This window comes from Taeniopygia guttata, chromosome 2 (genome assembly GCF_048771995.1).
Source record: "Taeniopygia guttata chromosome 2, bTaeGut7.mat, whole genome shotgun sequence".
In the NCBI taxonomy this organism is placed as follows: domain Eukaryota; kingdom Metazoa; phylum Chordata; class Aves; order Passeriformes; family Estrildidae; genus Taeniopygia; species Taeniopygia guttata.
This window is the reverse complement of record NC_133026.1, coordinates 88,073,083-88,088,680: the sequence shown is the minus strand read 5'-3', so window position 1 is coordinate 88,088,680 and position 15,598 is coordinate 88,073,083. Positions and strand designations below refer to the sequence as shown.

At 41.7% G+C, this 15,598-nt stretch overlaps 1 protein-coding gene across 2 annotated transcripts in view; it reads left to right on the top strand.

The window, feature by feature from the left end:
- The first annotated feature begins 803 nt into the window (after nt 1-803).
- LPCAT1 (lysophosphatidylcholine acyltransferase 1) overlaps nt 804-15,598 on the top strand; it is a 65,176-nt gene continuing 50,381 nt past the window's right edge. For both annotated transcript variants that reach the window (XM_041714666.2, XM_072924424.1), the window contains exons 1-3: nt 804-1,205; nt 6,427-6,569; nt 8,053-8,267. In XM_041714666.2, the coding sequence (XP_041570600.1) occupies nt 1,089-1,205; nt 6,427-6,569; nt 8,053-8,267 (475 nt within the window). In that variant the 5' untranslated portion in view covers nt 804-1,088. The remainder of the gene's footprint in view (nt 1,206-6,426; nt 6,570-8,052; nt 8,268-15,598) is intronic.

Below are 15,598 nucleotides of genomic sequence, written 5' to 3'. Positions count from 1 at the left end.
ACATTGACCATTCAACAGCATTAGCCATTAGAAGTACATATGGTATTAACCAAAGGGCTCAGAGACAATTTTGCAGTTCTAAGCCTACTAGATTAAAAACAGAACCAACCATGTTTCTGCAGTTACTTGTATCAATTTACCTGTGTTACTGAATAAGGCTATCAGAATTGTTTGATAAGTCGAGGTGATTGACATTAAGGACTTATTTCTTTATCAAACCTCTTTTATTTCTTTTTCTACTGTTTTGCCTCTGGTTTAGGTTAAAACAGTAAAGAACAGTACAGGACATCCAGCTTGGCCTTTTGAAAATGAAAATTTTCTTTATTTCTTAATAACTTACTTCTCATTTAAAGATTTATTAAACACCAAACTTAGCTACTTCCTCAGCCAACTCTGTCAAGATCCCAGGGTGCAAATTATCCAGACTTCATTAAAAACTGTCTAGGTTTGCTTGGAACAGAGTTTTCCCCACGGACCTCACCAATTCCAGCCACCTGATACCAGCACAACACCTGGCTTCTCCCAGGTACGGCGGCGATGCTCATCCAGCACCACCTCGTTCCCCTTTTCCTCTGAATTCCCCTCCGCCGCCCTACGCCCAGCGGAATCCCGGTTCGGGGGTCTGACCGAAGTGGCGGTGGCAGCAGGTCCCCGCGGCCGCCCCGCCACACTGCCCCTCCTGCCGCGGGGGACGCGGCACCGGCGCGGCCCCAGGCTCGGGCGGCGCCCCTCACGCCGCCGGGCGGGGCCGCGCTCCCGGCATGCCCGAGGGGACGCTCCGCGGGCGGAGGGAAGGAGGGTGGGAGGGTGCGCGCCCACCCCGCCGCCGCCGTTTCCCATTCCCAGGCGCTTCCCATTCCCACCCGACGCGGAAACCGGCGCGCAGCGAGCCGCTGTAGCCGGCGCGCAGGGCGCATGCGCGGGCGGCCGGGAGGGCGGGGGCCGGCGTTCAGCGGGGAGCGCTCCGGCCGCCGGTGCCGCCCGCACTCCGCGCTCCCGCCCGCCGCCGCCGCTACCCGGGACCGGCGGCCGCCGCGCCGAGCCCGCGCCCTCTCCCGCGCCGCCTCCTCCCGCTGTCCTGCCCCGCCATGAAGTTGAGCAGCCGCGGCCGGGGATGCTGCACGGGCGGCAGCCGGGAGCGCGGCCCGCCGCCGCGGAGCCCCTTCGTGCACCAGCTGCGCTTCAGCCCCCTGCAGAAAGCCAAGGTAGGGGCGTGCGGCCGCCGTGCCGCCCTCCCTCGCCGCCGCCTCGTTCCGCGCGTCCCCCGCGGCGCACCGGCCGCCGGGCCGCGTCCTGCGGCGGGCGGGGGCTCCGCGCCGCCGGTGCTTTGTGAGCCGGCGGAGCGGGCAGCGGTGCTGGGCGTGTGCGAGGCGGCTGCCGGGGGCGGCCGTGCCCGGGCCGGGCGGGCGGGAGTCTGGGGGCGGCCGTGATGCTGTAGTGCGGGGAGTACGCCGCAACTTGTGCTCCGATGCCTCCTTCAAAGGGAAAAAAAATTTTTTTAATTTTTTTTGTATTTTTTTGTTTGTTTATTGGGGCTTCCTTTATGGGTTTTCTTAGCACTTTGAGGTTTGGGAGTTTTTTCGGATTTTCTGGTTTTCGGGATTTTTTTGTGTTGTGGTGTGTTTTGTTGTTTTGTGGTTTTTTTTGATGGGGGACGGGTGAGTAGCCCTGCGGAGCCGCTCTTTTTCAGCATCAAGTTGAAGTAGGTATTACCCTGGGCCGAGACATCCCGCTGCGGCTGAAGTTTTGCCCCTGGGTAAATAGTCCCTGCGGCGTAGTTTAGCTATGGTATTGTGCAGGTAGCGGTGAGACTACAGGAGGTGGTATTAAAATGCAAATTTGCAGTTGCTTAGCTTTTTATTTTATTGTTCGGTTTTAGAGGGGTTTTTTTCCCCCCTCTTCTTGCCTCTGCCTCCTCGCACGGTGAGCAGTAAGCGGCTGACTATTCAGAGGGCATGGCCCTTGTCTTAGGCTTTCGGTAAGATCTGGGTCACTAGCTGGAAGAAGAAATACCGTCAGAGGCGCAGCTAGTCAGGGGCTGGCCATTTATGCTGCTTCCATCGCTGTAATACTTCATAAAGCTGTTGTTTTGGGTGCCTGACAGCCTTCTGTACCTGTTAACATTGGAAATTATGATTAACTAATATTAAACCTCTTGGATCAAGGCTTAGATCCAGCTTTGATTTGCATTTGAATGAAGTTCGTGGTTGCACTGCCCTGTTGCTGCCCAGATGCTTAACAATATATGTATGGCCTGACTTAAAAAAACATCAGAATGTGCCTCATGTTAACTATCGGGCAGCCCAGGAATTGAAAGTACACTCAGTAGAAAAGGTTTTCACTTTTTATTAAGTTGCCCAGTATGTATTTAGTGGTTGCTCATAAATTGTTGCTTGAGCTGGAAAAGGGAGAAAAAGGTTTGTGTCATCTACTTCATTTAGTTTCTATGTAGAGCTTCCTCAATAAATTTCATTGTTGTAAAGATTTCCTTTCCGTGTACCGTATTTTGTTCCTGAAGTCATGGTTAATACCTCAGTTAATGAGGTAGAAGTCTTTCAGAGAGAAGCAAAGATCGCACATATTCACAGGGACTAGGATTGTCTCCAGTTATAGCAACTAATGTTGCTTTCTGCTTGGTTATTTATAAAAAAAAAATTAAATGCTGCTGGGAGAGGAGAGCAGACTTTGTCTTGCAGTTTTTTGCAGTATTGAGTCTCATAGGAGCTGCTAGCATTGCTGATCTGATGTTAGTCCTGACAGACCTTGAGATGCTTTGTCAGGGAAGTAACTGGTTGTAGAACACACCTGCTTTCTGCGTGGGCTGCCCTGTTCGTAGGTATGAGATGTGAACTTTGTCAATGGATTTCAAGGATTTGTTATTTTCAGTGAAGATGAGAAGATGTGTTTAAACCGCTATAGTTTGTCACAGTGCACAGGCCAAAGGAGCAGCCTCCTCACCAGATTGTGTCTCAGACTTGCTTTTTGAGTGAGAAGTCTCTCACTGATACACTGCAGCACAGAGTTCTTTAACCCAACCTCCCTTCAGTCTTCCTGTTGCAGTTTTATGCAGGAAAAAGTCCATAAGCTGGCATACAGAACTGTGGTCGTTTTTTTCTTTGCCTTAGTCATGCTTTTCCAGCCTCTTCACTGATTAAAAGTTGTGCTTGAGATAGGAGCTGTTAAAGCAGAGCTGTGGAACTGCTCCACTCGAGAATAAATGCTCCCCAGGTGAATTACAGAAGTGTGCATTCTCCTCCCAGCAGCCTCGGAGAGCTACAGAGCGCTTGGTGTGAACTCTTGCAGCTGAACTCACTTCCTGTTCAGCTGTAGGCATGTATTGTGTCACAGGCTTTTCTGTCTGTCCTGTGAATCTCATGGGGGTTTCTGGGATTGCACAGGCTATCGAGGAAGGTTAGGAATGTAGCTACAAGAAGTAGGGAGCCCTGGCCCCTGGGAGACAAGACTGCTTTGTCCGATGGTCTGGTGTCTGTTGCTGATGGTCTGCCAGATAGCTCCATTATCTTCCCTACAACCTCGTCCTGCACTCTGCAAGAGGTTAGATTAGCTTTTTTACTCATTAGTGCAGCTCAGAAGTAGATGCTTTTTAGCATGTTCCAGCCCGAGACAGTGGGAGTGAAAGAAAGGTAGAAAGTGAGAGGGTAAAACAACCATGAGGAGAAAGAACATTACAAAGAAATCCTTTTGACCATCAAGGAACTGTTCAAGTCATCTTTCATTGACTTTATAAAAACTGGGAGATTACAAGAGCGTAAAAGCAGTAAGACTGTTTCAGAACAGAGGCTCATCAGTAGAAATTATGGCTATTTTACTGTGATCTGAGGGTGACAGTAGGGGTCTTGAAGCTACCTCTTTTATTTTGGTACTATAATAAAAAGATTCTTTCTGTGAAAAAGACATACATGATTTTATTAACGATGGATTTTGTTCATGCTAACATCTTCTGGGCACCTCTCATGTAAGTCCAAGCTCTTGATTCTTGTTACCACTGCAGAGCAGGCAGAAGCATTACTGGAGCTGTCAGTAAGCATCTGTAGCTTTTTTCCCTGCTGCTTCAAAACACAATACAATGCCATTTTCTTTTCTTCCAAGGTTTCTGCCCCTTTTATTTCACCAGTGCTGGTGTTCATTTGGTGCCTTGGTGAGCTCATTTGGCTCATTAAACCAGCATATCATTGTGGTTTTGTGTTCTGATTATTTTCTTTTGCTGGGATGGCTGTGTTTTTTCTCACTAATGAGCTATATTGGCTCATTGGTAGCTCACATAAGTGCTAGAGCTGACTCAGGGGGAGGATTGAGGAGAGAGTGAACAGGACCACTCTTTCACAGCAGTGATCTGTTAGATTGGCTTAGCTGCACAGGAAAATTTATCCTGCTGTATTTATCTCCATGAATGTGTCTGCTGGGGAAATTGCAGAGTGGGGAAGTGGGTAGTGAGAGAATTGTTGAGAGATTGATTCCTAGCTCCTGCACTGCCATCTTTGGTGTGTTGAGCTATGGGGGTGATAATAGTGAGGAAATATAAGTGTGGGGTAAGATGTAATTTCTATCTGATATGTGTAAAAGAACCTCTACCATGTCAAATAGAATTTCCTTTCTCAGTATTGTGACTGCTACTTTGTAACAAGTCATGAAAATTTTGTTGGAAATAAATTGGTTTTAGTGATGTTTTTTACGGTATTGTTAATTTCCAAGTTGCAGTTTTTTTAGCTTCTCTGTGCATGAGAGCTATGATACTGGTTTTCAAGATAGGAAACAGACCTAAAGAAGTAGAAACAAGGGTACTCTGTGATTCTTTTGCTCAGCACTTGGATATGTAGGACCAGATATTTTGGAGAACTTGAAACTTGAGTTCATATTTTATATCTTCATTGTGAGGTCATACTTAAATCTGAATGAAGTCTCTCTAAACAAGGGGAACATATGATACCTATTTAGTTTATGTGACTTGCCTTACATCATATTTAAGCCCTTCTGATGGAAGAATGTTTCCCAGGGCAGCCTTAGGTCCATAGGTCCATGCTGTCCATAGGTTTTTCACAGTAGACACTGCAACTTCTGAAAAACTAAGTTGGGCACTGTAGACCAGCAAATGGTAAATAAACTGTAGTCCACCCTCTCTTGAGATTTCTTTGGTCGTGAGCTGAGCTCCTCAAAGTACAACTCAGGATGGGCCTTTAGAGGTTTTTACATGTATCTCAGTACACAGGTGTTTGCATATTACTTATTGCCAAACAGAATTCCGAACAGATGCTGAACTACTGCCTGCTAAAAAGAGGCTGGTGTCACAGCCAGACCCTGTACATTTGATGCATTTGCTTCTTGCTGGCCATTACTATCCCCACTGTCTCTGGAAGACCAAGAGGACTTTTCTGCACATTTATGCCATCTTTTTTGGCTTTATGAATGCAACATCTGTTTTGATTCTGTGACATGGCACTAAAATTATCTTTGGTGCAGGAGTCAAGGGATGGAATACCTCACTTCCAGTCACCCGCCATTGAGCTTTGCCCTGAGTAGGCGAAGACTTGGAGGAGTGGGTGGGAGGGAGGGAGGAAGTATGAATTCTAAAGGTCTGTGTCCTCACCTGCATTTGCTTCACTCATTTCTTAGTGGCTGGTCCTTCTCATTTCAGAAACTTAGAAGGCAGATGTTCTCATCCCCAGAATGCTCCTCTATTTACTGCCAGATGTGGTAGTCTTGTCTATGGATGGAGAGTTGTGTGAGTTGGTGTAACTTTAGTGCTCATCTGACCATTGTAGTGTGTGAAGTTTTACTGGTTCATCTGGGAAACTAGTCTATCTAAGAAAAAAAAAAATCCTTTTTCTGTCAGTTCTGCAACCTAAAGCAGAGTCTCCATAGGGACTGGAATCCTGTTCTGGAGAGTAAGATTGTGCCTGTTACAAGATCATGGTACCAGAAACAGCACTGTAAAATCTAACTGCAGTGGGCTGGTAGCTTAGGGCTTGAAAGTGGTGTGTTGGGCTTTTTTCCTGCTGTGTGTTCCCTGCACCTACCTTAGATTTCCAGATTTGTGCACCTACAGAGTGAGTTGGTTGTTGAGCTGTTTTAGGAAGTGAGGGGAAGTGCGTGATGACTAGATCTGCATCAGGGAAGAGAAGAATATGAATTAATCTTTCCACAGCAGCCTGAAGATGCATCAGATTAGGCACAACATGAGACAGCACCTTATGTGTTGTTACTCATCCTTGCCCAGCTATTGTGATAATGAAAAGTGTGCTTTTCCTTAACTTTATCTGGCATATCTGGAATTGAATGGTATTCTGCTGTTTCTACCATTAGATATTTTAAAGTTAAAAAGTGGTGTCAGTTTCTAGGAATCACTGACCTTTTCAGTCTGGACTTGTGTTGGAATAATGTTTTTCTATTATTGTTTTTATTTTGCAGATTGCCTTCATGACCTTGACTCTGTTTCCTATTCGACTCTTTTTTGCTGCTTTTATGATGTTGCTGGCCTGGCCTTTTGCATTCATTGCTTCAATGGGATCTGACGAGCAAGAGCTTGAAAAACCCCTCTCCTGGTGGCGAAAGTGAGTCACTGATGTGGTGGAATACTGAGAGAATCATTATAAAGTTCAGCAGTTTGAAATAGAGGACATGGGAAATACCTCAGAGATCTCCTTTTCTCTTCAAAAGAAAAATATAAAAATTATTAAATTCTTTCCTCCAGTGGGAAACTAGAAATGCCTCAACTCTTTGATTTGCCAGGTGATCCAAGAATTACACTGGTAATCTCTGGCTTCTTATCTTTATTGAGGAGGTAGTGTGAAGCTTTGTTGTGGCATCTTCCATTGCATTTATTCCTGTAATGTCAGCTTCTGGTTATGAAGATTGATTCTATGGAATGTGCTCAGATTTCATATTCTAAATTGTTTAAACTGCTTCACCCCATTGTCTTTTACCCTGTGATGAATTGACAAAACTTGTGTTGATTTCCTGAGGGCTTGCCCTATACTTTGTGTTTATTTGAAGGCTGTGGTTGCTTTGATATTGCAATGCTGATTAAGATAGAATGTAAGACAGTGTCCTCCCATCCATGAAAACTGCTATTTGAGGAGCAGGAAAGGAGGGGTGTATCACCTCTTCTACAGAAAACTTTAAAATTAGGAGCTGGCACTAGCATGAAGAAAGGTGTGTTTTGCATCACAGGAGGGAAGAAGTTTGAGAACCCCAGAGGCATGTCACTTTACATTTCATTTGGAGTGATATCAATACAATAACTAATGGAATAACTGGCTGCCTTCAGTCTTGCATACAGTTATTTTGAATCTTTTATATTCTCCCTTCCTCATTTATTCCAATTTTCAGGCTGCTCTCCAGCCTCCAATCCCTGTAAGTGTTATAATTTGTGATGTTAGATTTTTGTACTCTGTTGATTCAAAGTTTCTCTTTTCATGACTGTCAGACAGTTTAAAAAGAAAAACAAAACTCGACAAAAAAAAAAATCTCCACCCCACAAAAAAAAAATCTACAAGAAACAAAAATCCAGAGCACTTTAGGAGAAGATGGGGAAAGGGAAGAAAGTAAAATATTTCCAGAGCTCTCATATGTATCCTGTAGGCCTCCCTGTATTTGAGAATTTCTGCCCTGCATTTGTCCCATTTTGCTTGGGTAAACTTGAAACCAAGAATCAGGGTAACTGCAATCTGGCAATATCCTAATAGCATATTTCAGGACTGAATTTTTAGAGCTTTTTAGGTGTTACTAGAAAATCTTACTAGGCATTGTGTAGAAGAAACTTAATAGTCCTAGTCTGAATTAAAATTAATGATGAACTAAATGACAGTCTTGGACACTAGAATGAGTTAGTGCTCGGGTATAAATTAAGTTGAACAGCATCTTACCTAAAAAGTGGTTTTAAATCAGCTGAAAAAGAAAAGAACAAAGTGTGTGTGGTGTTCCAGCTTTGTTTTAAGCATCATATCCTATCTGAACTTTCATCACGCGTGTAATTTTTCATTTTATTTTAAGGTGATCCTGTGGCAACATAACTGTTTTCCCAACTCTTTGCAGGATAGTGGATATTTTGCTGAAAGCAATAATGAGAATGATGTGGCTTGCTGGTGGATTCCACTGGATAAATGTAAAAGGCAGACGGGCCTTGCCAGCAGAAGCAGCAATATTAACGGTGGCTCCCCATTCTTCCTACTTTGATGCCATTCCAGTAACTATGACCTTCGCCTCCATTGTGATGAAGGCAGAAAGCAAAGATATTCCTGTTTGGGGAAGTAAGTTGGTAGATACTTCATTTTTCAAGAACAATTTTTAAAAGATTGCTTAGGAAGTTCACTGAGTGTGTATGAGAAGGATTGAAACAGAAAGGAAATGTTGCTATAATATATGATGAGAATTTTTCTTTTTTCTGAATGTCAATAGAAAAAATTGGGGCAGGAGGGGGAATATTTTTTTTCCACTTTCTACGAAGTTGAATCCCTGTGTGAAGTCAAAGCAATCCTACAGAACTCACAGTTCAATTTGCAGTGAACTTGTAACATTTTAAGACCTGCCAGATGGAAAAGCAAATTAGGATGGGGCTGTGGAAGCAAAGACTGATGCTAGAGAGAAAGTCCACAAAGACTTGGTGCGAGTTGGGGTGCCCTCCCAGAAATGTGTTTTAGGAATGTGGTCTGCACTGAACACTACCCTGCCTTGAGGGAGTGCTGCTAATCCTCACACATCAATGAGTTTGTTTCGGGCAGAGTGTAAGAGGTGAGCACAAGAGCAGGTTGGTGTGCATTTGGGTTTAGTCATGAGAAAAACAGATGCCCAAGTCAGTCGTGCTTGAATACTGTCGTTGGAATTATTCATGTAAGTTCTCACAAATATTTGAGGGACACCTGTGATTTTTCATGCAGTTGTGGCAGGCAAAAAATTGTGTAAGCTTTTGGGCTTCTAGACTTCTAACCAAAGTCTGTGTGGAAGCATTCTGGGGAAACCCACCATCTTGTGTCTAGTGACCAGCAAAGTTCAATGAATATCCCTTTGTCTCATTGTGTTGATTTTTATGGGTGATAGAATAAGTGACAAAGGACTTTACTTTGGCCATGGGTAGGACTCTTAAATGTAAAAGTCTAAGCAAAAGCTTTGAGTTCCTTTGCAACTAAGTGGAATCAGGCTGTTGGTGCTGACATCATTCTAAAATTTAATTAGGCAATGTGTTTTTAGGGTTACGTTCAAAACCGGAAGCTGAGACATGACTACAAAGGGTGAGTGGTTAGCTATGGAAGTTTATTTAAGGAATCTTGTCATATAAGGGTCTGCCTCTATGAGGTAAAATTCAGGCCAGATCTGTAGTTTCGTTGAATATCTTACTAATGGCATTCAGAAATTTGTGACAGTGAAAAATCTATGTAAAAATGAATAAATGCTTTGAACCAAAAGAAAAAGGGCACAGGCAGGCATGTGTTTTTGAAAACAAGTGTATGCAAACAAGCATAACGTGAAAACAAAAAGAAATTGAACTCCCTTGTTCAGTACTGAAAGAAGATACTGTATGTTGGCAGTCATGTGCAGCATAGGTGTATCCAGGCCAAGTTGGGCTTTAGGGGCAGTCCAGACATAGAAGCAGAGGCCAATTTATCTTCTCAGGTGACTCCGTTGACTGTTTAATAATTGCTGGCTCAGCAAAATAAAAGTTGTGTGTGTGTGTGTGTGTAACTCCCTTTGATTTGAAGGAGTCTGTCTGGAGGACCCAAATTAAATGAGGTAACTCCAGTCCCTGTTGTGCTACTGCAATTTGATGAAATGGCAGAATAGCATTTGACAGTGTTATAATGGCTATTTAAGTATCCCATGTAGTAGATTCAGTGGGAAGCAGGAGAATATATAGAGATATGGAGATTGTAGTTCCCCTGAATGTAACACAAATAATGTTTATCAAGAAGATCAAATTATTTTCTAAATATCTAGTTTAATTTTGAGGTGACTTACAAGATTCTGTTGAAAGTCTAGACTTCCTGCAATACATTTTAAAAAATATTCACTTCATTTAGTTCATATGTGAGTAAAACCAGTTACAGAAAAAGAGAACGTGTAGTGATTTGATGGAACATTACTGGAATGTACAGTGCAGTCAAATAAATGAATGTTTTGTCTTGCATAAAGCTGCATTTGCTTTATGCTGTACAGCCACAAAAGTTATGTAGTCACTTGTGAAGCGTTCACAGAAATGCCACAGAAGTGGGGCATACCAAAGGTCGCAACTGGGATTAAGAGTTCAAAAACCATTTTTGTTTTTAGGGGTGGACTTTTATATGAGCAACATTAATTATAGCAGTTTGTGTTCTTTAAGTAAATGGACCTTAACAGAGAGGTAGTAATCACTGTATTGATTAGTTTGGCTTAAAAATTACCTGAGAACTTACCTGTAAAACTAATTTTTTAATCTCTTTTACTGCTTTGAGAGGAGTTTTCTGTGAAGTACACAGTGTTGACTATCCTCTCCTTTGATCTAGTATTTTAATCCCAATGTTATTTACACCTCTCTACATGCACACACATAAAGAAAGATAAATTTGATGTTATTGGACCACTGATATTTCTCTTGTGCTTATATGATAATGTGCTCATGTTTTTGTTGGATTGCCTGGTGAATTGTCAACACTCTAGATATTCATCCAGAATTTATCCCAGAGAGGTCAGAATCATGTTATGTGTTCTTCAGTTTAGTAAGTCCTGCAAGCTTGATGCACCATCTTCAGTCAGTGGAGCCAGTCACTGATATTTGTAAACTTACTGTCTCATAACCATTCACACATCATAACCATTCACAAGGCTCTTGAGTCTTGTGAATGGTTATTCTGAATCTTCTGGGAAGCTTTGAATAAAGTACATTCATTTGACTATCTGAGCAGACTTAAATATGTAAAAAATGAAGTGGTAGAGGAAATTTAATTTCACAGGATGAGGACTTTGGGTGAAGAGTACATCCTCATCCTCTATATTCAAGTATGATATAAATAAATTGGGTTTTTGATGTAATGACAGTATTTATTAAGACATTGTACATTGTATACCGGAGAGATCAGGTGCTCTAGCAGGCACAAAATTATCTCATTGCTGAATAGTTACTAAGATTGGTTCTGCAAGCATTTTAATAGGTTTCTGGAACAGCTGCCTATATTATTGTACCCTTAGTTAGTCAGTCATGGAATATTAAGCTTCTGATCCACTTGAAAGTCCAGATGATTAAAAGCCTGTTCTTTATGGGAATGGAAGTACTCCACAACTGGATTTGTGTATGAGGGTTTTTATTGCTGTGTAACTTGAAGGCAGCTCTCTTGGTTTACAAAGTCCAATTTCAGAAGCAGACTTATGTCTTGTGACTCTTATAGATATCTTCATCCTTTTTAGGAAAACAAAGAAAACCAGATTTAAAAATGCTCTTCGGTTATGGGAAAAGAGTAATGAACTCTTCAGTCAGTGGTCAGTAGTGAAGAAAATTATCCGTTTGGCACACACACAAAGTTAACAAACTCTGGGGAGGAACTGCTTGCCCAAATATAAACAGTATTTTTCAATTATTTTAAAAAATCAGTATCTGGAAAGTAGAGAGTGCCAAACAGATGGACTATGTCATGATGCTGAAGGAAGATGTATGTTTCTATACAATGACTTTCCAGAGTTTTGGTAGATTGAAGATGTGAACTTTGCTGGACCACTTCTGTCTTACAGTGGGAAAATGGCGTGTAGGATTCTGTTATACTTTACATGGTCTGAAGAAGTCAGAGCAATTTATCAGTACAGATCCTTAAACTTCCTTGTTTTGTCTACTGAATCACACTTCAAGTCAGAACAAGGTTTATACATAAATTCTGAATAGTTACACTTCACTGTCTTATTTTTGGCTGTTGGAGCAACCTGGATAAAAGTAGTTTTTCATTGGTGCAATGATTGGTCCTGCTGCAGAAATACTGACATGGAATTTATCAGTAAATATGAATTGATGGAGACTTGGCCCACTTTTATGATTTGAACATTTTCAGCGGTCTGAACTTTTGGAAACTAAATATAAGTGGAAAGTTAATTTAAACTTTAGGCAGCTTCTCAATATCTCTAACACCACTCTCTGAATAGGAGAGGGACTTGGTACCTGTGAAATGCATGGGATGATAAACCTTAAGTTTATAAAGGGGAAGGAGGTAATTTGTGTTTGGCAGAACACAGCAGACCTGCAGAGAAATGGAGAATCATACAGTGCTATAAAGCTGTCAGTTCTGTTGTAGATGGTTTTTTCCACATCTAGTAAACTAGTGATTTTTTTGTTCAAGTTCATTTTTTGAAAGTGCGTTATAAGCCTTTCTCAAACATCATGACTAAAAGATGAGAATAAAAGTAATTCAGGGGAAAGTATTTATGCCTGGGTAGCTGGGTATGTTTTCATCTCAAAGTTTAAAAGGTGCCAAATTACCCACCAGTCTGTTGTGCAATCTAATCCTTTAGTCCTGCATCCCAATTGCTCCCCGTCACCCCTTCCAAACGCAAGGAAGACAACTGTGGTAAGCCCATAGCTCTTCTGTGAGACTCTCACATTGAAACACTTATGAAATTCGCTAAAACAGTCCTTAAACTCCTTATGGAAAAATCTGTTCTAAGGTGAAGGCATTACAGATTTCTTCTCTTTTATACACTGTAAATCAGGGGCTTGGACACTGAGGTCACCAGGATGAATGCCAGCATCCTATGATATGTTGGCATTGTAGCCTGCCCTGAGTAAACACTTGAGCTCTCTATTTCTGAGCAGCATCTTGAAGTTGTTGCCAAGCTTATCCATTTCATCTTCTACTTTAAAACCCTCTGTTTCAAAATTCAATGTTTTCTTCAGACTGTGGGCACCCAGATGGTCCTGCAAGATTTCAGTCTCACAGAAGCTCTCTCAGAGCTTCTCTGCATTGTCACCTGTGTGTTATAGGTATGTGTTTATCATTTGGCTTGGAGTCCTGGAAAATTCTATAAAAATTACTTCTCATTTAAACTGCTACTGGAATGATTTTAAACTACCATCACTAGTTAATATCATTTATTAAAGTTACAAACTGCAGTATATAGGAAACCTTCAAACCAATACTGCTGCCTTCCTTAAATACTTTTTTAGATTGGCAGCAGAAAGCTAACCGTGTCCACATACAGGTATTGCAGGTGTCTGAGGTAAAAAAGAAGTCTTTGTCCCTCAAGGAGTCCTTAAAGGAAATGGGTCATGTTTTGAAAGACCAACCCAAATACGAAAATTTGCTTCTGTTAAAGCTAAAGAGGACACTGATTATTTACTTCCTGCTACTGATCTTTCCTTGTCCTATAGGCTGCATTGTTTCCTGCCTTTCTCTTTGAAGCAGGGAGGAGAACTTTCCCATTAATGCTGCCTCTACCCCATGAATACTTGGCATGCCTGCAGTCAGGTGGTCCGTCTGCTAAGCATTTATTCAGACTTGGAGAAGTTTTCTTGACATGTCTTTATCCTCGGTAATCAATTCAGACTTGAGTCAAATAAGTTTATATATTATATATAAGTCATATATATAAAATAAGATACCACCACCGGCTTTACAAATCTCTTATAGCGTATCATTGACTACAATAACACTTCTTTTGTAAGAGCAATGTAGTTCCAAGTGCAAAAGATCCTAATTTTGCTTGAATTGAGTTTTGTGCATTGATACAACTTTGTGTATTTGGTGTATGTATGTTTCTTGAGGTTTTTTTTAAGGTCTCTGTGTCCATATACGCAGGAAGTAATTGTAAGAAAACATTAATGGCTTTCTTACCTATAACTTTCAGAGTACTTTTGATCCTCTTGTAGCTTTCTTTTCTTCTTTTCTCTACAGAAAAGAGCCATTTTCATATTAGATGTTATTTCATTAGAAAAGTTATGAGTTCAGAACTTCGTGAGCATGTACATTTGAATAAGGCAACTCTTGATTACTAAGCCCAAGACAGAGCTTTTCAACGTTTATCCATCATGGGTTTTGTACCCCTAAATATAGAATACACAACATGGTGACTGCTATTAGAAAAATAACTGTATTTTTTCTATAGTGTGGAGTAAATACTGTAAATGGATATCTCACTACAGGCCACTTGTATAGCTTACCTGGTGTTAAAGGCAATCAGAGCCAGTAGTGCTTCCTCTGTGGAATTCCCTTAGAGTGTCAGGAAAATGTAGTGGTGGGGTTTTGTGTTGTTTAGGAGAGAGGCCAAGTGAAAGCCTCAACTTCAGCAGTCTCTGCTTTTGCAGCTATCACTTTGTTGCTGATTCTACAGTAGTGAAAATGTAACTGCCCACTCAAAAATGTGTATACAGATACATTTTAAAAGAATTGTATGTAATGCCCCATGTCTGTTCCATGGCTTTTGGTGTTCTCAGGTGCCTTGTAGAACCAGTGGTGATGTTTCCAGTGTGTAAATAGCTTGCTACAATACTTTCTGCTGTTGTGTGTTATACAGCACTTTTTGTCTTGAATTGAAACAAGGTTTCCTCACACATAGTTGCCTGCAAAGAGAGAGGGAAAATAATTTTTTCCTTGCTGTCATCCTAAAAAGTTTAAAGACACCAACAGTATGTGTTCAGCTTTTCATGGAGAAAAAAAGGGGGTTGCTTATGCATTGTGCTGGTGCTGAAATTGATTGCATGGGAATTACAGTTCTGAAATCAGTTGTAGCTGCCACCCTGCTAATAATTAAAGCAGTACTTAGTTTTTGCAGGCTCTCTTTAAAAAGGCTGCTTCAAGCAACTTTCAGTTAGTTAGAATATCTGTGGCATTCTGGCTGTCCCGAGAGGCAGAGGTTTTAATGATTTACTGGGAGCACTATTTAAATTGCATATTAAATGCCTGCCTAAGAAGGTAGAATACAGCATGACAGCTGTCCTCAGGATTCCTTTTATGATCTGAAATTGGGAATGCTATTGCTAGAGAAAAAGCTGAAATAACGACACTCACAAGATCAATTTTGTGAATTGATGGATTCTCTGTCTTTGCCCACTAGATTTGATAATTCAAGGGTGGTTTTAATGGAGTGAGAGGAGCTGGGCAGGCACATTTTTCAGAATCTCTGAACACTTGAGCTGTGGTCTTCACTATCTGGTTTCAGCCAGTATTGGACAGTTAAATTGCTGAGCAGAGAAGGATATGATTATGTTCTGTTTATTGAACATGTTGCAGAATTCTGCTTGTTTCCTTATAGTTGCTCAGTGTGCCAGCTGTCTGAAGCATTTTATGCTTTCACTTTTGGCTTGACTTTGCCCTAGTCCTGCCTATTCCTTGCATCACACGCTACCTTAGGTACTACCTTCCTGTGCTTCACGTTGACTTCTGACCACAGTCTCATCTTGGCTGCCTATTTGATATGGTTTTCGGCTTCTCTTTACACACCTTTGTCCCTGCTCCTGACTTCCTTGCACAGATCGACTTGGTACAGCCAGATTTGTGTGTTTACTGAACATGAAAGTATGTGGTGAAAGTAAAGATCTGTGTAGCCTTGTGCTCTGTTTTCAGAAGTGGTTAGGAAAAGTAAAATTTAGCTTCCCCTGGTGTGTATATTCAGCTTTTCACTGATGACTGAGAGT